Source organism: Myodes glareolus, chromosome 7 (genome assembly GCF_982192425.1).
Source record: "Myodes glareolus chromosome 7, mMyoGla1.1, whole genome shotgun sequence".
In the NCBI taxonomy this organism is placed as follows: domain Eukaryota; kingdom Metazoa; phylum Chordata; class Mammalia; order Rodentia; family Cricetidae; genus Myodes; species Myodes glareolus.
In genome coordinates this window covers 75,485,414-75,507,245 of record NC_142032.1, presented here as the reverse complement: position 1 = coordinate 75,507,245, position 21,832 = coordinate 75,485,414, and the positions used below count along the sequence as shown (strand labels likewise).

General features: G+C 45.2%; 1 protein-coding gene and 1 non-coding gene across 3 annotated transcripts in view; one reads left to right on the top strand and one right to left on the bottom strand.

Moving 5' to 3' along the window:
* Window positions 1-16,787, bottom strand: part of Mcmbp (minichromosome maintenance complex binding protein) — a 54,739-nt gene extending 37,952 nt beyond the window's left edge. The window contains exon 1 of one of the 2 annotated variants that reach the window (XM_085693170.2): window positions 16,476-16,787. In XM_085693170.2, coding sequence (XP_085549296.1) covers window positions 16,476-16,533 — 58 coding nt within the window. In that variant the 5' untranslated portion in view covers window positions 16,534-16,787. The remainder of the gene's footprint in view (window positions 1-16,475) is intronic. The other variant, XM_085693169.2, reaches the window with a different exon arrangement.
* On the top strand, window positions 8,904-9,010 carry LOC125413736 (U6 spliceosomal RNA). Its single transcript, XR_007236016.1, has one exon. It is a non-coding gene; the product is annotated as a U6 spliceosomal RNA (small nuclear RNA).
* Window positions 16,788-21,832: the final 5,045 nt, after the last annotated feature.

The window sequence follows — 21,832 nt, the reverse complement described above, 5'->3', positions numbered from 1 at the left end:
GGAGACCAGAGAATAACTTGCCAGAGTTGGTTTCTGAGGATCTAACTAAGGAAATTTGACAATAATTTGAAGCTTTTAACCTACATAAACAGTATAAAGAACACCTATATCTTTGCTCCGTTTGATCATCACAAGTCTTTTCTAACCCATTTAAGTTGCATGCATTATGTACACTTGCCTTCTAAATATTTCAGTGTGTTTCTTCAGATTATCATAAGTTTAAACAGCTGTAATAATACTTAAAATACTTTTTAAAAAGATTTATTTTTTAATTATGTGTATCTGTGTGTAGGTATGTACTTGAGCACAGGTGCCTGAAGAGGCCGTAAGAGGGCATCATATTTCCTTGACAGAGAATTACAATCAGCTGTGAGTTACCTAGGTAAGAGCTAGAAACTAAATCTGGATCCTCTTCAGGAGCAGTAGGTTCTCTTACCACAGAGATGTCTCTGTAGGCCCTGATACAACCAACCATGTATGTGGCAATGCCAGCTAAGAATACTTCCCAGGGCTGGAGAGATGGCTCAGTGGTTAAGAGCCTGCTCTTCCAAAGGTCCTGAGTTCAATTTCCGGCAACCACATGGTGGCTCACAACCATTTGTAATGAGGTCTGGTGCCCTCTTCTAGCAGGCAGACATACACACAGACAGAATATATTATATACATAATAAATAAATAAATATTTTTAAAAAAGAATACTTTCCATAGCCAGGTGGTGGTAGCGCATGCCTTTAACCCCAGCACTCGGGAGGCAGAGGCAGGCAGATCTCTGTGAGTTCGAGGCCAGCCTGGTCTACAAGAGCTAGTTCCAGGACAGGTTCTAAAGTTACACAGAGAAACCCTGTCTCGAAAACCAAATTAAAAAAAAAAATACTTTCCTTGTGCTGGGTGGTGGGAGTGGCAGTCTTTAATCCCAGCACTTGGGAGGTAAACTCTGTGAGTTCAAGGTCTGCCTCTGCCTCCCAAGAGGCACCACTCAACCAGGTCATTATTTTTGAGGAGGCAAATGCACCGAAAGCATGACTAAAACAAAATGCAATTACCATGCTAAAACCTAAAGTTCTATGTCACCGAAACACCAGGAAACTAAGCTTTTTGCCTGATCTTCCAAGAAGCCAGGAGAAAAGCACAGGAAATTCTCCAACCAACCAGTTTGAACTGGCCTTGCATTCAGTTTCTCTCATCATATTCTTTTTTTCTCTTTAAAGATTTATTTATTATGAGCAGCCAGTGCTCTTAGCCACTGAGCCATCTCTCCAGTCCCCTCATCGTATTCTTAGGCCTCCAAACACTAATCAGTCGTTTCTCAACTGTCCAGTCCTGCTGCCCACCTGCCAAGGAAAGTACCTTGGAAACGAACAATCTATTTCCCCTTTGCCTCTGTTTTCTTTAGGCTTCCCATAATATTCAACAAATTCTTCTCAGCCTATCAAAATCTTAGCTATCTCATGGAATAAAGTGTTGCCCAATTCTAGAATTATAAACATAACAACAAAACAAAGATCAAGATCAATAAACTAAAGTTGTACTTTTGTCTTTTGACACCAGTGACCATACCATACTAAGTTATGTTGGGTTGCCTGACTCTAGAATCAAAACTAAGGCCAAATAAGGCCTTTAAATTGGGCTATGGATGTAGGTCAGTGGCAGGGCGCTTGTCTGATACACAAGGTCTCGGGTCTAACTCCCAATACTACGAGTGGGGGAAATCTTATAAAGGTGTAAATGGCACGGCTGTGACCTCAGCATCTGGGAGGGTTCCTCAGTTACATGGTGAGTATAAGGAAGACCTGCCTGAGCTACACGAGCCAATATCAAAGGAAATAAAAACAAAACAGGAAAAAGAAAAACCTTGAAGTTGTAATTCTGTCCTTCAACATCCATTGTACTGCCACATAAGTGATGGCCTAGCCTTCTAGCAGTGATAAGAGGCAGAACGTCTGTTGCTGTCTAGCAGAGAGGCTCATCACCCAGGTGGCAGCCAGTTCTCCACTCCACATACAGTATTATCTTCAGCTCTTACAGTGAGTAAGTCATCTGCAGGAGCGGCTTACAGGTGGTGAAAAGACCAAACAGTTATCGACAGGATACAGCTAACTCCCCTAGTGCACATGTCTGGCAAGCCTTTTTATTTACCACATGGTTGCTCTAAATAGATGCCAAATAAGAAAAATTTGTTTCTAATTGTGATGGAGCTGAGTCTGTCAGAAACAAAAACCTTGCTTTCGCAGTTTCCAAACATTTTTCCCTTAAGTGGGCCACACTTGATAACCACAGTTCAATCCCCGGGACCTACATGATAGAAGGAGAGAAGTGATCCCCAAGTTGTCTTCTGACCCCCACATGTGCACCACCCATTTACACACACACACAATTCAAATTAAAAATGAAGAACAAAACCAACCTGAGTGTCCTACTCCAGGTTTTGCTCTTAGATCTATGACCAACTGAGTTAATTTCTATGTGAAGTATGAGGTTTAGGTTGAGATTTCTATTTTTGCGTATAGTTTCAGTTTTGCTTCAAAGAATATCCTTACACCTGGTGGGTACATGCCTTTAATCCCAGCACTCAGGAGAAGGAGGTAGGCTGCTGGGATAATCTTTTTGTACATGGTGTGCAGATGTGTCTCTGCCTTCCTCACCTGCTTAAGGTACCTTCTGAGTGGTTTAATAACGAGTCAGAGCAGAAAGGTCATAGCTAGGCAGGAGAGGATAAACAGAACTTCCGGGGACAGAAGTTGGATGTACAGTGCTGGGCCATGTGGAAGAACGTAGATTAATATAAATGGCCTAATTTAAGTTTTAAGAGCTAGCTGCGAACAAGCACATTTTAAGACCAAGCTTTCATAATTAATAAAAAGTCTCTATGTCATTATTTGGGAGTTGGCGGCCCAAAGAAAGCTTGACCCCAGTAGGCAGATGTCTATGAATTCAAGGCCAGCCTGGTCTAAAAAGCAAATTTCAGGACAACCAAAGCTATACAGAGAAACCCTGTCTCAAAAAAAAAAAAAAATTCTTTATCCATTGGATTACCCTGTGTTCCTTTGCTTTGTTTAGAAAGAAGGAAGGAAGGAAGGGAGGGAGGGAGGGAGGGAGGGAGGGAGGGAGGGAAGAAGGGGAGGGAGGGAGGGAGGGAGGGAGGGAAGAAGGGGAGGGAGGGAGGGAGGGAGGGGGGGAAGAAGGGGAGGGAGGGAGGGAGAAGAGTAACAGAGATAGACCCTAAAAACATTTTGCTGAAGGGAGACATAAGTAGACAAACAGGATGGTTCCACTTAACATGGGAACTAGACCAGGCCAGTTCCTAAAGACAGACAGCACAGTGGAGACTAGTGAGGCGCTGGAGGGGAGGGAAAGTAAGTTGAATTGTTTGTGATTATGGTACACAGAATGCCCTGGCAGTGCTTACTCCCCATATCTGAAGTCCAAACCCAGCAACCCTGAAACAAAGAAATTATCAAGGAGGGCAACTGAGGAGGAAATGTGTCAGGTGGAGGAGGCGGCTGAGCTCCAGCCCAGCCCAGACTACAGTTCTAACGTGTCAAAGTCAGAGCGATAACAAAATGGCACAGTTTGTTGGTTTAAAGGCTGAAGAGGCCCAAGCCATTTTAACATAGGCAGACTCTTATGGGACGGGTGATGTGCTCATGCATTCATGTGTGTATGCACACGTGTGCACATATGTATAAGAGACAAATGACAACCTGGAGTGTTATTTGTCAAGCAGGCATTGTCCACTATTTTTTGGATAGGGTCTCCCACTGGCCTGAAACTTGCCAAGTAGATAGGCTGACTAGCCAGCAAACCAGAGATTTGCCTCGCTCCACTTCACCTCCCCAGTGTGGGAACTAAGGACATGCACTCTAAACCCCGCTTTTATGCGGGAGCTTGAAGACTGAACTCATGTCATCATGCTTGTGAGCCAAGCATTTTCCCAACTGAGCTGTTTCCCAGTCTTGTAGTCAGACTCAAACTCAGAAAGGAGCCAGGTGGTGGCGCATGCCTTTAATCCCAGCATTTAGGAGGCAGAGGCAGGTGGGTGCCTGTGAGTTCGAGGCCAGCCTGATCTACAGTGTGAGTTCCAGGATGACCAGGACTGTTACATAGAGAAACCCTGTCTTGAAAAAACAAAACAAAATAAAATCAAACTCAGAAAGACAAGAAATCAGGTTCTCTCTCAGAACCTCCAGACAAGAAAGCAAATCCTGCTGACAAGTCGATTTTTATTCCAGTGATAGTCATGTCATGCTTCTGGCCTCTGGAACTGTAAAGTAATGAATCTATATTGTTTCAAGCCACTATGCTTGGTCTGTTACTGCAGGAACAGGAAGTTACTGAATATGTATTGCAGAGGTCTTCTGTTATTATCCTTCTATCTGGACAGTCTACGGTAGTATTACCTCCTCATTCCTGGTATGGGTAATTTGCCTTCTTTCTTCTTTGCTAGTCTAGCTAGGGAATTATCAATTTTGATAATAAAAAGGAAATAAAATATTAGGGATGTGGTTCAGTGGTTCAATCCCCAATACCAGCAAAACCCCTAAACACATACTTAAAGAAAAAGCAAAGCGGGGGCTGCAGATGTAGCTCAGTGGGTAGTGTGAACACTCATGAAAACCTAAGTCATGGGCATAAGCCAGGTGTGGTGGTGCATTAGGACAGAGGCAGGAGGGTCAGACTGAAATGACTCGCCGAGCAGAGATGCATACCACCAAAGGATCAACTGAGCTCAGCTTCTCAGAGGAAGAAAATCGAGCCCAGAAAGCTGTCCTCTGACCACCACACGCACACTGCCGCTAACATGGACAAACTTCCTGCAATCGTAAGGAAATAGGATGTTATAAGAAAGAAGGTTAAGACCACCTTCACCTACTAGCAAATTCGAAGGCAGTGAAACTGTCTCAAAGTTTCACTGATATGCTTTCTTGTGCTTTCAATCCTTGATTCTGTTCTTCATTATTTCCTTTTCTTTTCCTCTGTGTGACCTGGGTTTTAGTCTTCATTTTTGATTTTATACATGGAAACAATGCTTGAAGCCTTTTTTTTTTGGTGGTGGGGGGGTCGAGACAGGGATTCTCTGTAGCTCTGGGGCCTACCCTGGAACTAGTTCTTGTAGACCAGGCTGGCTTCGAACTCACCGAGATCCGCCTGCCTCTGCCTCCCAGGCGCTGGGATTAAAGGTTGAAGCGTTCTTTTGAAACACACATACAGCAATGTCTCTGGTTATGCTTAGAAAATGTTCTCACATTTCCAGTTTTGCTTGGTTAAAAATAATTTTAAGTTTCGTAGAGACTTCTTTTTGATCTGTTGACTGTTTGTTTTACAAGTCTGAATTTTTCTGTCACCTTTCTGATTTCCAATCCTCTTCCTGCAGAACACACACCATGATTTCCCTTCACAACTCAGAATGATTTATCTTGGCCAAAGTCGCATGTGCACTTGGACAGTGTCTGTTCTGGGACTGGGAGATGAGCACATTAGTGAGCCTGCTTGGCTGATGGGCACTCTCAGACCTACAGGAGCTCTGAATTATCCAGCTACTGTAAGAAGCAGCAAACTCTTCAACTGTGGCTACGTTTCCACACCCATCAGCTTGCCAGCACCTGCGTGCATTGTGAAGCTTTGCTGATGGTGCAGATATGGTCATATCTTCTTGGTGAACAGACTCACTGTAAAGCTGTCTCTCATTCTCATCTTAGGGCAGCTTTGAAAGGGAGGCTCCTGGGCGGCACACGCCTTTACCCTCCAAAGGCAGAGGCAGGCAGAGCCCTGTGAGTTCTGGGCCAGCCTAGTCTACAGAGTGAGTTCCAGGACAGTCAGGACTGTTACAGAGAGAAACCCTACAGAAGTGAGCAAGGGTGAGCGAGTGTGCGTGCGTGCGTGCGTGCGCTCAGAGGACAACTTTCAAGGGTCAATTCTCTCCTACTAAGTGAGTCCTAGGAATTGAACTCAGGTCATCAGGGATGGCAGCCAGCACCTTTATCCACTGAGCCATCTTGCTGGCCAAAAGACCATTCCCTTTTTTCTTTTCATTTTAAAGAGAAAGGATCTCAGTGTATAGTTCTGGCAGGCTTGCAACTCGCTCTATAGACCAGTCTGGCCTTAAACTCAGAGATCCACCTGTCTCTGCTTTTCAGATGCTGGGGTTAAAATTGTTCAGCAGCACACTTGACTTTTCCTAGTTTTAAATTTTATTACAATGCCAGGCAGTGGTGGCACACACCTTTAAACCCAGCACTCGAGCACTCAGGAGGCAGAGGCAGGTAAATCTCTGTGAGTTCGGGGCCGGCCTGGTCTACAAGAGCTAGTTGTAGGACAGGCTCCAAAGCTACAGAAAAACCCGGTCTTGAAAAACCACACATACACACACAAAAATTTTTTTTTAAAAAAAATATACTGAGTGGTGGTGAACACCTTTATACACCTGTAATTGAAGCATTAGGCAGAGACAGGAGGATTAAGTTCAAGGTCATTCTTGGCTATTAACAAGTTCAAGGCAAGCCTGCATTACGTGACAACTAGTCCCAAAAAAGAAAACAAAAAAAGCCCAAGTATAGTACTGGCAAAAGGACAGCTCAATGAAACAAAATAAATAGCCTACAGGTTTATCACCCTCAATGTGGCCAACTGAACTTTCAAGGAAGCAACATACAAAGGAGAAAGCACTGTAAGAAATGATGTTGGAACAAACGAGTATCTCTGCAAAAAATTGAAATTTAGGCCCAAACCGCAAATCTGTCACAAAACTATTTTAAAATAGATCACAGAACTAAACAAAGAAATTGAAACATTATAAAACTTATAAAGTATCACACAAAAGAAAACCTAGATAGACAAAAATTTGGCTAAAACTGTTCAAATAAGACACCAAAGACACACTCCACAAGAGAAAATAAGGATACGACAGACTTACTACTTTTCTGTTCTATGAAGGAAATTGTCAAAAAAAAGAGAGAGGCATATATCCATGCATGTGTGTGCAGTTTCACGCACACATGCACACAAATTGAGAGTAAGCACTATGGAGCAGTGATAATACAGAACACCAGCCACATTACATGCAGATGAGAAAGTGTCCAGACTGTTCTGTAAAAAGAACAAGTCCCAGGATGCAGGTCAGCAGAGAATGCTTTGCCTTGGCAGCGGAGTTGTGAAGAGCAGCAGTTTTCATTCACTGCTGTGGCCGCTGCAGAAGAAAGTCTGGAGTCTGGCACTCAGCTAATACATTCCTATCACGCTACCCCAGCAATGCAGAGAAACTGTGGGCATTGGATGGCACCATGTTAACGTAGGCTATGTGTATATATATATATATATATATATATTTGGGGCAGGGCCTTGTATGCAGAGATCACAGGGCGGGCAGAGGTCAGAAGAGGGCATATGAGTATGAACCCAGAGGATAACAGGTGTCATTTTTTGAGATGGGGGTTTTTGCTGACCCAGAGCTCACAAAGTAGGCTAAGACCTGAATTCAAATCACAAGCACACACAATAAAGTTGGGTATGGCCATGGGAGCCTATAACCCTAACACGGGGAGTGGAGATAGGTAGGGTCAGGAACTGGCGAGTCAGCCCCGATAGCCAAAGCTGGAAGCTTTGGGTCTGGTAAAAGACCCTGCTTCAAGAGAATAAAATGGAGAATGATAGAGCAGGATGTCCAATGCCATACTCTGGTGTCTACTGGACGTGTATGTACCCCCCCCCCACACACACACACCACTCAACAACAAAATAGCACAAAGCCATAGCAGTCAAGAAGAACTGGCAAGGAGGAAGATCATAGAGACCACAGAGTAGAAATGGAGTTCGAAATAAAGTCACCCAGTTGGGACCAACTGATTTTTCAATAAAGGCGCCAAAACTGTAATAAGGAAAAGATAGTCTCGCCAACACATAGGATTGGGGAAACTGGATAGCTATCATTAAAAGAATAACTTTAGACCCCCTATTAAAAAAGGGGGGGGGCGATGGGCAAATATAGACACCCCAAAATATGAGCAACCAAAAGGAAGATAAGTTAGACTTTATCAAAATTAAAAACTCATAGCAGGAAGCTGAGTGGTGGTGGTGCACGCCTTTAATCCCAGCACTCGGGAGGCAGAGGCAGGCTGATCTACAAGAGCTAGTTCCACGACAGGCTCTAAAACTACAGCGAAATCCTGTCTTGTAAGGAGGAGAAAATTCTCTGTATCAAGCAAAAAGACCTGAGTTCAATTCCTGACTTTTTTTGTGAACTAGAGAGAAGGAAACAAAATCCCACAGTTCAACAAGAAAAAGGGAAATTTAAAAATTTTGCCTACATAGTGAGTCTAAGGCTGGCCTGGAATACATGAGACCTGGTTTAAAAAAGAAGGAAGAGGCTGGACCCAGCTCAGTTGGTAGAGTGGTTGCCTAGCATGCACACCGCCAGCCTGGAATACACGAATTGCTGCCTCACCTACTCATTGGCTGCAAAGGACTTAAACAGATGGTCTGGAATGCACTGTCATGTAGCTCAGGCTGGCCTCAGACAGACCTGCAGCAAACCAAATGTTATTCCAAGTGCTGAGATTACAGGCATGAGACCACACCCAGATTCTCAGCAGACATGTCTTCAGAGTGTACCAAAGTGCCAATATTCACACATAAGGTATTATTTAGTACTGGAGAAATTTATTTTTTTAAAAAAATAAAAATTTAGGGGGCTGGAGAGATGGCTCAGAGGTTAAGAGCCATTGACTGCTCTTCCAAAGGTCCTGAGTTCAATTCCCAGCAACCACATGGTGGCTCACAACCATCTGTAATGAGGTCTGGTGCCCTCTTCTGGCCTGCAGGCATACACACAGACAGAATATTGCATACATAATAAATAAATAAATAAATAAATAATAAAAATTTAATTTTAAAATAAAAATTCCAACAGCGTGTTCACTCTGGCAGCACATATACTAAGATTGGAACAATACAGAGAAGATTAGCATGGCCCATGTACAAGGATGACATTCAGATTTGTTAAGTGTTCCATATTTAAAGGGAAAAAAAGAAACCCAGCAGAATATAACTTTACTCCTACCCAAATGACTATAACAAACAAGAAATTAAGCAGTAAGAAAAGATCTGGAGATATCAGAATGGATGTGTCTTAGTGTTTCTATTGCTGGGATAAAACACCATGACCAAAAGTAACTTGGGTAGGAAAAGGTTTAATTCATCTTACTGATGGCAGTCCATCACCCAGGAAGCCAGGTCAGGAACTCAAGGCAGAAAACGATACAGAGACCACTAAGGAGTGAATGAATAAACAAAAATCTTTAAAATTATTTCTTAATTTGTAGGTGAGTGTTTTGCCTGCATCCATGTTTCTGTACCATGTATATGCCTGGTGTGGAGCACAAAAGAAAGCACCTCAGCCCCTGGAACTGGAGTTACAGACAGGTGTGAACTGCTAGGCGAGTGCTGTGAATCCAACCTAGGCCCTCTGGAAGAGCATCTAATCACCAGTACCTAAACAAAATATTTTACAATCACATACAGAGGGTCATAAAAAGAAATGCATGCTGAAACACAGATGAAGCCTGAAAATATTGTAAATGAAAGAAGCAGCCCCTAAGACTACATGTGACTCTACTTAAATACAAAGTGTCCAGAATATGTTTAGGGTGGTAGCTGCTAAAGCACTGCAGGCGTGTTTGGCTGTGTGTGTGTGATTCTTTGGGGGAATAACAGAAATGATAGCGGTGCTGGTTGTACAACATTATAAAAATACCAAAAACAGGCTGGGAAGATGGTTTAGGGGTTAAGAGCACTGGTTGCTCACCCAGGTGTCCTGAGTTCAATTCCCAGCAACCAAATGGTGACTCACAAATATCTACAATGAGATCAGTGCCCTCTCTAACATGCAGGCTTACATGTAGACAGAACACTGTGTACATAATAAATAAATCTAAAAAGGAAGGAAGGAAGGAAGGAAGGAAGGAAGGAAAGAAAACTAAGTCCTTTGTGAAAGTAGCAAGTGCTTAAAAAAAAATCTGGACAGTGGTAGCACATTCCTTTAATCCCAGCACTTGGGAGGCAGAGGCAGGTGAATCTCTATGAGTTCGAGGGCAGCTTGAGAGAGTTAGTTCCAGGACAGGCTCCAAAAGCTACACAGAGAACCCTGTCTCGAAAAAGGTAAAAAAAGAAAAAAAAAGCAGTGAAAATAAGTTATGCAAAAGAAAAGAAAACATAGATAAAGAGAAATGGGTTAAATTATAAGAGGTCACAAAAAGTGAGCCTAAGCTAAGGCCAAATATTCACAGCTAATAAGTCTTCATGTCATTATTTGGGAGCTGGTTGATGGTCCAAAAGAAAGTCTGTTACACCCAAACAAACAAACAAACAAAAAATGCTAGCGATGGCTTAGTGGTTAAGGTCGCTTACTGCCAAGCCCGATGACCTGAGTCTGATCACTGGAACCCAAACAGTGGAACCAATTCCCACAAGTTTTCCTCTGACCTCCACACATGTACTGTAGCACTCCTGTGCCCATAATACTCCCCTTTCAGACACACACACTCTAAATATAACTTAAAATACTAAAAATCACCTGGGCAGTGCTGGCACAGGCCTTTAATCCCAGCACTTCGTAGGCAGGGGCAAGTATATGGATCTCTTGTGAGTTTGAGGGCTGCCTAGTCTACATAGTAAGTGAAACCCTGTTTATAAAAAAAGAAAAAAAAATCATATGATAAAAGGAGTTTCACTTAACAGGAGAACATATTGTAACTTACTTAACAGATCTGTACTGGCCTTTTAACCACATGATTTTATTAGAACTTAAACACGCATTTTGCCATGGTTGCTCAATTCACTCCTTTGAGACTCTCCCCGCCATTAAGGCAAGCCTCAAGAGACGTGACTATCCTACAGAACTCTTACAGTCATCAGAGCTGTCAGTAATCACGACAGTCAACTCTATGCTGGGCCAAGAGGAGAGAAAAACTAGAATGTGGGACAAAGGTAGGTGTGGGCCGGAACTGAGAACAAGTGAATCTGTGGGCCATGGAGATGAAAAACAGCAAGTTAAAACACAAAGCTGAGTGTCCTTGAGAGAGTTGCCTCAACTTCCTCTTCCTAAACCTAGGACCTGACCCTGCTCAGTCCCTTTCCATCGTCTCGGTGCTCTAGCCTTATCATAATTAGTGTTTAGTGCCTTCAAGAGCAGAGTGGTAGAGAGGAGCTCCAAACTGGGCTCGGACAGTAAGACTGTGAACTGCCTGGGTTCACAGTGATGACAAAATCAGACTAGCTCTGACTGGGTCTCATCACTGCTTAGATTGCTCGAAAAGACCAGTGATCCGATACTCAAACTTCCCCCTCTTTACAGGCTTGTCAGCCTTGTCCATCAGATTCAACCAAGACACCACACGAAGCCCAAACTAAAACACCCTCGAGAGAAGGCAGTTATAAACAGCATGAAATGAATCGGTCATGTGGCCAGTGAGATGACTATGTGAGCAAGACCGCTCGCTTGCTGTCGAGCCTGATGACCTAAGTCCAATCACTGGAACTACACAGGACAGAAAGATCTAATCCCCAAGGCTGTCTTCTGGTCTTCATATGCATGTGTGTGCACACAGTCTTCCCCCCTCCCTTCCCAGGTAGTTATGGATAGGAGAGGTGGCACATGGCTTTAGTCCTCTAGCTACTTAGAAACTGAAGGAGTTGGATGCCAGTCTGGGTAAAATGAGAAGATCTGGTCTCAAAGTAAATGAATGGTTAATAATCCAAATTATTAATATGGGGGAAGAGTGGTCAGGCATGGTGATGCATGCCTCCCAGCACATGGAAGCCAGAAACATCATTGGTTAGAGTGAGCTGGAGGCCAACCTGAGCTCCACAAACACTGTCTCAAAAAAACAAGAAAATAAATAAAAAATGAGGAAAACTAGAGTAAAGAATGTTCCCTAGCACCCACAGAGAAAGACTCACAACTGCCTGTAATTTCTGCTATCCAAGGGCACCTATACATGTACATATATCCTAAGAGAAACATACAAGTAGATAGAAACACACCTCAGAAGACATGTAGATAAAAGCTAGAAGTGATGGTGCATGCTTAGAATCCCAGAAGTTGGAAGGCTCAAGACTCGCCTGGGTTAAGTAGTGGATACCAGAGAAGGAAAAAGTGAATAGATCACATACTGAGGTAATAATATACCACGTTCAACAGAAGTTTGGGTGTAGGGAGGTATGCCTGTAACCTCTGCACTGAGGCTGAAGCAGAAGGATGGGGCTGGGGCTACCTAAAGAAACTAAAACCCAAGGGGGAAAAGTCTCTAGAAGCGACTGAAAGCCACTGCTTCCAGAACAGCAGAGACGCTATCTCGAGACAAGAAAGGAGGCTGTCACAGAGGACCACAGAGCCTGGGCTATGACAACAGTGTTGAAGATGAAGATTTCTGGACAGGGTCAAGAGATATTTAGTAAATCTAAAGCTGATACAATACACTGACCGAAGCTGGGTGTGGTGGCACAAGAAATATTTAATAATTAAAGCTGATACAATATTCTGACAGAAACTGGGTGTGGAGGCACATGCCAGTAATACCAGCATTCAGGTGGTGAGACAGCAGAGATGAAGCCTGAGGTCAGCCTGAGCTACAGAGAGTTCAAGGCGAGCCTCGACTCCACAGCAAGATCCCACCCCACCTAAGAGCACAGACATGCGGCTAGGGAGATGGCTCTGGAGTTAAGATGGAGAACTGCTCTTTCAGAGGACCTGAATTTGGTTCCCAAACACTCATGCTGGGAGCCCACAACGGCCTGTAACTCCAGTCTGTTTCACATGTGGGGGGAGGGGTTCCAATACCTCTGGCTTCTAAGGGCAACTCCACTCACAAACACAGATCCACACACTAGCACAGAGACACAGATAAAAATAAGTCTAAGATTCTACAACTCTGCTGCTTCTTCCAGTCTCTACCCACAAAAAGCTAATGAGCATTTGAAATGTGGTTAGAAACAACAAGGAATTTAACCTTTAATTCTGTGTAATTTCAACTAATTTAAGTGGCTGCTGTATCAGAGAACACAGTTCTGGATTAGTCACCTAACTTAAAATATATGACAGGATAAGAAATTTGTTTAACAATATACACCAGGGACATTCAGAAAGCCGAAATAAATTCCCTAAGATGGAAAGATGTTCAAGACATACTAAGAAACACGTATTTTGGCTGGGTGGTGGTGCATGCCTATAATCCTAGCACTTGGAAGGCAGAGGCAGATGGAGCTCAGTGAGTTCGAGGCCAGCCAGACCTACAGAGCTAGTGCCAGGACAGCAAGGACTCTTACACAGAGAAACCCTGTCCCCCCAAAAAAAACCCAAAATAAATAAATAAATATGAAAACATATGCCAACATAACATAAACATCACATCTTTCAATTTTAAGAAACTCTAGAACAGGGTATAGTGGCCCACAACCGTAGTCCCACAATTTGGAGACAGGAGAATGACAAGTTCAGAACCCTATCTCAAAAAGCCAAGGACTAGATGTGACAGTCATAGAGCCTTTGTCTGGCACGTGTGAATTTCTGAGGTTCTGTATCTAGAAATGTTACAAACTAACTCCACGTAAAGAAAAGAAATGGAGTGCTGGGGTATGGCTCAGTGGCAGCACACCCGAGGCCCTAGGTTCAATTCCAACACTGCCAAAATAAATAGACAACCATAATAAACCAGTGATTACCCTACACACGGCAGAGGCCTTTCTATTTCCCCACTTAAAAACAAAACAGAACAACAGACACCAATTACCTGCCTATCTGACGAGCAAATGAGAGAGCTAAACTACCAAGGCAGAGGCCATGGCTTGAGAGGTGGAGTATGTGCCTGCTCCTGGTTCAATCCCCAGCACCGGAAACGAAAACCGAACACAAACCAGACACTGTCTCCAAGCTTAACTCATACATTGCCTTCAATGCTTTTACTATGCAGGGGCTTAATGTAATCCCTTTTTTCAAGACAGGGTTTCTCTGTGTAATTTAATGTAATCCTAAAGACAGGGAAACAGCAACACAAAAGAGCAGATTACAGTTCTCTGGAGAGTCATTCTAAGGACAAGAGTGACCTCCCCAAAACAAGTTAGGTCTCAAACCCGGGACAAAAGGACAGGAGGTGCCTATTTAACATATCAACGTGGACCTGGCAGCCAGGCTCTCCCAGCATCTCCCAGTCCTCACCTGTAATAGAGTGTGGTTGTCACATCCTGCCACCTAAACTTCAATAGCTGCCTTTCCCTACACAATCCAACCATTATGAACCATTTTGGTTACTGGGTCTCTTTCATTTACCCTTTACCGTTCTTCCCTTTCGGTAAAGCCCCCCCCCCCCCCCCCCCCCCCCCCCCCGCCTCCCAAGGCCCAGCTCTCAGTGGACTCTTCCCCATGTCCCTGCCTCTGGTTACACTCTTCCTTTTATCTACAATAAACTCTCTCCTCCACCATACAAAGAACCAGTCATGTCCTTCCATTTGCTTTTCATTCAATATGCAAAATACTGTAGTATTTATAACCAAATTATGTCTTTTCTGCACTACGAAGAGATGTGCGACCTTAGGATCATACTTAAGGAACAAAATATGACAGAAATATATCTAATAGTACTATATTTAAAACCACTTTATCCCGACAGCAGTCCAGGGTACTGGACTATTTCTCACAAGTGGATATTCTGACTGGGCAAAGTGGTCAGCTAGTGAGGCCAGCACTCCATAGGCTGAGGCAGCCATGAGCCCCAGGTCAGCCATGGCTAGAGATCCCGGTCTCAAAGAAATGGGAACTTAACCCTTTATGTCCCAAACTTTTAACTATGGAAGGATTTGTCCTAAAGCGCGTCTATGCCATTTGCACCTTCAGCCAGTATGGAATCAGATCCTCACTTGACATCTGGGAGTCATTATTATTCTCAACACCAATTGTTGGGTTCAATATTTTGAACTTCAATTACTAGCATTAAGTGAAAGAACATACCCCCCTCCCTTTTTTCTTTAAGAGATAGGGTCTCACCTTACAGGGTAGTCTCAAGCTAGCCATTAGGCCTGTCTTCCAGGTGCCAGAATTACAGGCAAGCCGCCTATTCCCTTTGAAAACCACCCTAGATTGCTACATAGGAACCTGCTTCTCTCCGCCTGCACTGTACCTAGACCAGCCAGCAGGCCAGGCATGCATTCTCCCATTGAGCACATCCCATGCCCATGTTTTAGTATTTCCTGGGGCTGCACACCCCCTCCCCCTCTTCATCAGATTCTGTGTTCTCTGACTACAGTACTTTTCTATCTGCGGCTTTATAGTTTCACCCTGGGAAACAACAGGGTTGGTTAGAATTCTAGGCAGAATGAACGGTTGCTGCGGGAGCATTAAGGCCCTACGACAGGAAACTTCCCATGGAGAGAGGTGGCGCAGGGCTCAGAGCCCAGCACTTAGGAGGCTGAGGCAAGAGGCTGAGGCAGTTCAACTAGGCTGGGCTATACGATGAGTTCCAAGCCAGTCTGCAGCTGTCTAGGAGACTGAAAGAATACATTTCATGACATCGGTGACGGGCTGCTGAGGACTGTAGCTTCTTACTAACCCTTCGCTAACATGTCGGTGTGTGTGTGTGTAGGGATTGAACCTAGGGCCTTTGCACATGCTAACTATGGATTTTACAATGAAATACCCCTCTGCCCCCTATGTTTTAAACGATGTGAGAGAATCCCACGGCCCTTTAATTCCATGCAAGTCAAATGCTGCCTGTCTATCAGTGGTTTCAAGTAAAGTCCGACTCCGTCGTCACTGAGCAAAACGAAAACAGGGATGAGACTGGGAATCGGAAGGTCCCAGTTACTACAAGAGTAACGACAATGACAGCTAACATTCACTCCGCTTGCCTGCAGCACTCGCGGCTCGCGCTCTGGAGAAACGCCTGTAAACAGCTGAGTATCTCTCGCTAGCCCCCGCAGGGGCACGCGAGCGGGTCACAAAGCAGGCGGGTTCTAAAGTCGACAGGACAGAAAAACGAGGCATTGCCACCTATCTCAAGGGGGACATGGGGAAACACGGGCAGAGTGAACTTCTGCGCGATGGATCGAGCACCCCACACACACACCGGAAGTTTTGAAATATCCTGCGGGCTCCCACAGGCAGAGTGGCTTCCCTCCGCCGCCGCTCTCGGGGCCCTCGGTGGGCAAGGGGACCTCTCCGCGCCTGCAGCACCCGAGCTAGGTAGGCCACCAGCCAGGAGCCAGGCCGTCAATCACAGCCAGCGCTCGCAGCTGCGTCCCCGCTGCCCGCCAGCGGGAGCCGGGCAGCGGGCAGGTGGTGGCACCTGCGGCCGCGACCCGAGAAGGCTGTCCCGGCTCGGCTGCCAGGCCCGGGGCCCCGCGATCACCTCGGCGGTGATCCCTCGGACCGTCGTCCCGGTGGCGGCCGCGCCACAGGCCCGGCCACGCCAACTCGCTCGCCGCGCGCTACTCACCGAAGAAGCCCTGCACGATGCCGAGGGGGTGGCTCAGCCAGTCTTCTCCACAGGGCATGGCGCTGAGAGCCGGGGCCAGCGCGGCCCGTGCGGCGCTTCTCCGTGGGCCGAGCGCGCTCGGAACCCGGCGGCTCCTCGGGGGCTAGTCAGCACCCTCCCACGCGCGGGGCGTCGCGAGCCGTGGGCCTCCGGGAGACGCTGCCGCGGTGACGAGCGCCTCGGAGCTGCTGGCCCGCGGCAGGAGCGGTGCGGTGGTCCCCACCTCCACTTCTCACAATGGCGGGAAATCGCGGCCACCGACCGCGCAGCCAGCGACCTGGGTGGAGTTCGGGAGGGAGGGGCGGCGAGAACGTGCTGCGCAGTCCCGGAGGGGAGGGAGTGGGCGGGGCGGGCGGCCATTTTGGAGACGGGTAGAGACCGGGCGGTGGCGCAGCCGCCATCTTGAAGATGGGCACAGGAAAGAGACTGGGCTGTGCAGAGTAGTCACAGTGTGAGCGCGTTGATGGGAAACCCCACCAGGCTGCCTCATTGGCCCAAAGTGTGCGTCCTTGCGGAAGGATCAAAAGGCACAAGCGAGCTAACCCAGGCCTCAGAGTCATCTCTGAACAAAATTAAGAGGTGAAATCTATTTGGTGTCCGCTAACCTGATTTCCTTGTGACTTTTTTCTTTCATCTGTTTCTGGCTCTAGAACTCTTCTATGGCACCCTGCCCAAAATCCTATGTAAGAACTTGTCCCCAGCTCAATGAGTTCTCCTGAACGATTTAATTAAGAAGGCTTTTAAATCAAGGACGCATTGGATGCAGGCTTTGTGGGTATCTCAGTATTGCAGAGGAACTGGTTCCTCATGGAGAAGCAAGCGCTCAGAACTCTCTTCTGGCCCAGTTTAGTTTCTCACCTGAAAACACGCAAGTGAGCGTCTACCTCCAACCTGGCAACTAGGGAGCTGTGGCTGGATACCCACGCACATAGAGAGGGCAGGATACTCTTAGAGGGCCGACCCCGAAGGGCAACGCCTTTAGCCAGGCATTTAGGAATTGTCCAAGTTTTCATAAAAAACAAACAAACAAACAAACAAAAACATTTCCCCACTGTATGGGATGTACCTCAGAAAACCCTGGTTTCATCACCTATCCCTACTTGAAAAAAAAAAAAAAACTCTGAATGGAATCTAGAAATCTAGAAAGTAGGTAGCTGAAGAATAAGAACTGCTCAGTGGTAGAGCACTTGCTGACACGCAAGAGGCCCTGGGTTTAATCCCATCGCTAGCAAGAGGAGAGGTGACAACAGATATTCAGAGACAGCTAGCCTGAACCCAGAGACCTCCGTAGAGCTGTAGGGAAAGGAAGCAAACCTGCCGCTCTGCCTTTCTTGGTTACCTGCTCTGAACAGCACACACGTTGATGAGGGAAAGCTGACAAGTATTGTCTCTAGATTCCAGCACTTGGGAGATGCAGGCAAGGAAGATCAGGTGTTCACAGTCAGCCTTAGCTACACACCCAGTTTGAGGCCAGCCTGAGTACACATGACTCTGTCTCATTAAAAAAAAAAAAAGTTTCTGAACATGTGTGCCACAAGTTTATGAACAACCGGGGAAGAATAAAGTGGTTTATAATTTGGGGCTATCTAGAAGTCATCCACAGAGAACAATAAATTTGTAGAGAAATGACAGAAGAAAGTAGTTTTCAGTTCTCAAAGGCAACAAATCAAAATATAAAAGACTCATGATAGACATAGTTTAGCAGTGTGTGAAATCTTTCCACTTCTGGGTTGATAAAGATCAAAAGTTCTCCCTAGTAATTAGCCTCCGTATTAACTGATAGAAAGGAGAGGGAGGATACCTTGGAAACCCATGTCCTGTTTTTATACAAACAGTGGGAGGGCAGGAGTGTTTCTTATATATGATTCTGCTCGATTGCCTTTAACTCTAGGTAATCTTTATGCCAAAATATCATGATTTGGAGCACTTCCTGACTTGCTTCAGGACAAAAGAGGTAATTTGGACTTGGCATCTCAATATGACTTTACATCTGGTATTTGTGACTTGAGAAACTAACAAGGCTAGGACAGTGTTGTCCCCATAGGCTCATATGTTTGAATACTTGGTCTCTAGTTGGTGGAACTGTTTAGAAAGGGTTAAGAGGTGTGGTCTTGTTGTAGGAGATGTGTCATAGGGACAGATTTCAGAGTGTTGTGGAATATTATTTTTGTTTTGTTTTGTTTTTCAAGATAGGGTTTCTCTGTAGCTTTGGAACCTGTCTTGGAACTAGCTCTTGTAGACCAGGCTGGCCTTGAACTCACAGAGATTCACCTGTCCCTGGCTCCCGTGTGTTGGGATTAAAAGCGTGCACCACCACCACCCAGCATGGAATATTACTTTAACAATGTAAAGATGTGTTATATTTATTTATGCTGCTTTTGTTTATTGCCTGTCTATGGCATCTGATTGGTCTAATAAAAAGCTGAATGGACAATAACTAGGCAGTGGAGGAATAGGCAGGGCTGGTGGGCAGAGAAAATAAGTAGTAGGAGGAATCAGGCTAGAGGGAGAGAAGAGAGAGAGAGAACGAGGGAGTGAGACTCCTGGAACCAGCCAGCCAGACACTGAATAGGACATACCAAATGAAGAAAGGTAAAAAAAAACCCTGAGGCAAAACATAGATGAAGAGAAACAGGTTAATTTAAGTTTTAATAGCTAGTGGGACAAGCTTAAGATAAGGTCAAGCATTCATAACTATTATTAAGTCTCTGTGTCATGATTTGGGAGCTTCAGAAACCTCCCATCATTTGCAGTGTGCTCCCTCTGCCTTCTGCTTTCCGATCCTGATGTGAGATCTCAGCTGGTCCTGTCGCCCTGCCTCTGCCCTGCTGTCATGGACTCTGACCCTCTGAAGCCATAAGCCCAATGAAAAGCGTTCTTTCATAAATTGTCTTGGTCATGGTGTTTTCTCACAACAGAACAATAACTAAGACAAATGATACCACCACCTCATTCATTTATTAATTCATCCAGTAGAGAAAGTAGTCACATTTTTGGAACTGAACAAGGAAATTCCATATTTTAGCTTTGTGTCTCATAATATAAAAATTAAAGCTATGTTCTAAGATATCTGGCTATAGAGATATTTATTTATATCGTTGTAGTCCAGGTTTCCTTGAAACTCTCTATGTAGCCCAGGCTGAGCTACATCTTCAGTCCCTGGCAGTGGACATTTTTTTTTTGTTGTTGGGGGGCAGTGCTTTTTCAAGACAGTTTCTCTGTGTAACCTTGGCTGTCTTGGAATTCTGCTTGTGTCTCTGCCTCCTGAGTACTGGGATTAAAGGTGTGAGCCACCACCGCATCAATGGACTCTTAATCTGATGAAGGAGGAGGGGAGTTCATGAAGGGGAACCGGATAGAAGACCACTGCAGACATGACATTGAAGGGTATGTCTTGTTCTGAGCCCTTTTTTGATCTTTTTTCCTCTCCTTAATTATTATTTAGCTTTTCTTTCTTCCTTTTGTGGTCTAATATTTTTTTAAAGATCATATGGTGAGAGCTGGGCGATAGTGGCGCACGCCTTTAATCCCAGCACTTGGGAGGCAGAGGCAGGAAGACCTCTGTGAGTTCGAGGCCAGCCTGGTCTACAACAGCTAGTTCCAGGACATCTAGGACTGTTTCACAGAGAAACCCTGCCTCGAAAAACAAACAAACAAACAAACAAACATCTCAAAGTGATAGTTTTGGAATTTGGGTTTTTCTGAGGTGAGCACATATAAGGCAAGCTGTCTGCAAAGTTGTCCCTTCACTTATAAAAAGACTGAGGAAATAATTTTTAGGTTTTGGTTTTAGTTTCTCTTTCTCAGGGAAGCTTTTTTAATACTTCAAGCTGAGTAAGTTCTATGCTAATGATCTGATGGAGAGAGATACATGTTCTCTTCTCATGGAATGTTTAGACCTCTGTCCCCTGATGATGTCAGTGTTCCAGGAAGCACACTCTTATTTATTTATTTATTTATTTATACAGTATTCTACCTGCATACCAGAAGAGGGCACCAGATCTCACTATAGATGGCTGTGAGCCACCATGTGGTTGCTGGGAATTGAACTCAGGACCTCTGGAAGACCAGACAGTGTTCTTAACCTCTGAGCCATCTCTCCAGCCCCCCAGGAAGCACACTTAAGGAAAGTCTGCAGGTTATTGTTATTATGTGTTTAGTTGATTGTTTTGCCAGACTGTAAACCCCCCAAAAGGAAGGATCTCAAGTCTGTTTCCTACATTACTCTCTGGTGTACAGTACAATGACAGGAGAATCTTCTTGACCAGCTCAGTCTAGCATGGCTTCCAGCAGCTTGAGGCCATGTTACCTATGATTCACCCAAAGGCCTTCTCAACACTGCTCTCCGCATTTCCAGCCCCCGTGAAAATGCTTGTCTAAAGAAGTTCAAAACTCTCAGAATTTACTGTTTTTTGTTTATTTGTTTGTTTTGTTTTTTTGAGGTTTTCTCTGTAGCTCTGGAGCCTGTCCTGGAACTAGCTCTTGTAAACCAGGCTGGCCTCAAGATCTCAGAGATCCACCTGCCTCTGCCTCCCGAGTGCTGGGATTAAGGGATTAAAGGTGTGCGCCACCACTGCCCGGCTCGAATTTACTATTTTTCTTCCAGCCAAAACCGGCTAGTAGGCAGAATGTTTTTAATTATAAATCTTTTTTCTGCCCCTTTGAAAGGCAAGTTGCCTACCCTTTTGGAACTGCCTTACCAAGGACACTTTGTTTTTCGAGATAGAGAAGAGTTTGCCACACTTTGTGGACCAGGCTGGCCTCGACTCAGAGATCCACCTGCCTCTGCCTCCTGAGTGCTGGGATAAAAGGCATGAGCCAGCACCGTGTGGCTCCAAAGACACTTTTCAATGCACACATTCAAGGAGATAGTAGCCTGGAGTGGTGGCACACACCGTTGAAGCACTTGGACAAGGCAATCGGATCTCTGAGAATTCCAGGCGACATGAGACCCTGTCTCAAAACAAAACCAAAACAACAACAACAACAACAAAAAATCCCAAGGAGATAATAATTCTTACTCCCATTTCCTACTACTGCCGGCCATAAAGATTTGAGAATTGCTGCGTGGGGTAGTATTAATCTCAGGACTGGAAGAGCTGGGGTAGGAGGATGAAGGCCAGTTTCGGCTACCTAGCGAGATTCGGCCTCGCAAGCAAGCAAATAAACCCAAACCACAAAACAGCCCATGAGAAACTCATGCAGCCCAGCGCAACCGAAAATCCGCGACTTTCAGCGTCAGAACCCGCAGCGGCCACTCCCCTCGCTGTGGTTCCAGCGTCTGGCCTAGTCCCGACAGGCCGAGGGTGTCACGTGAG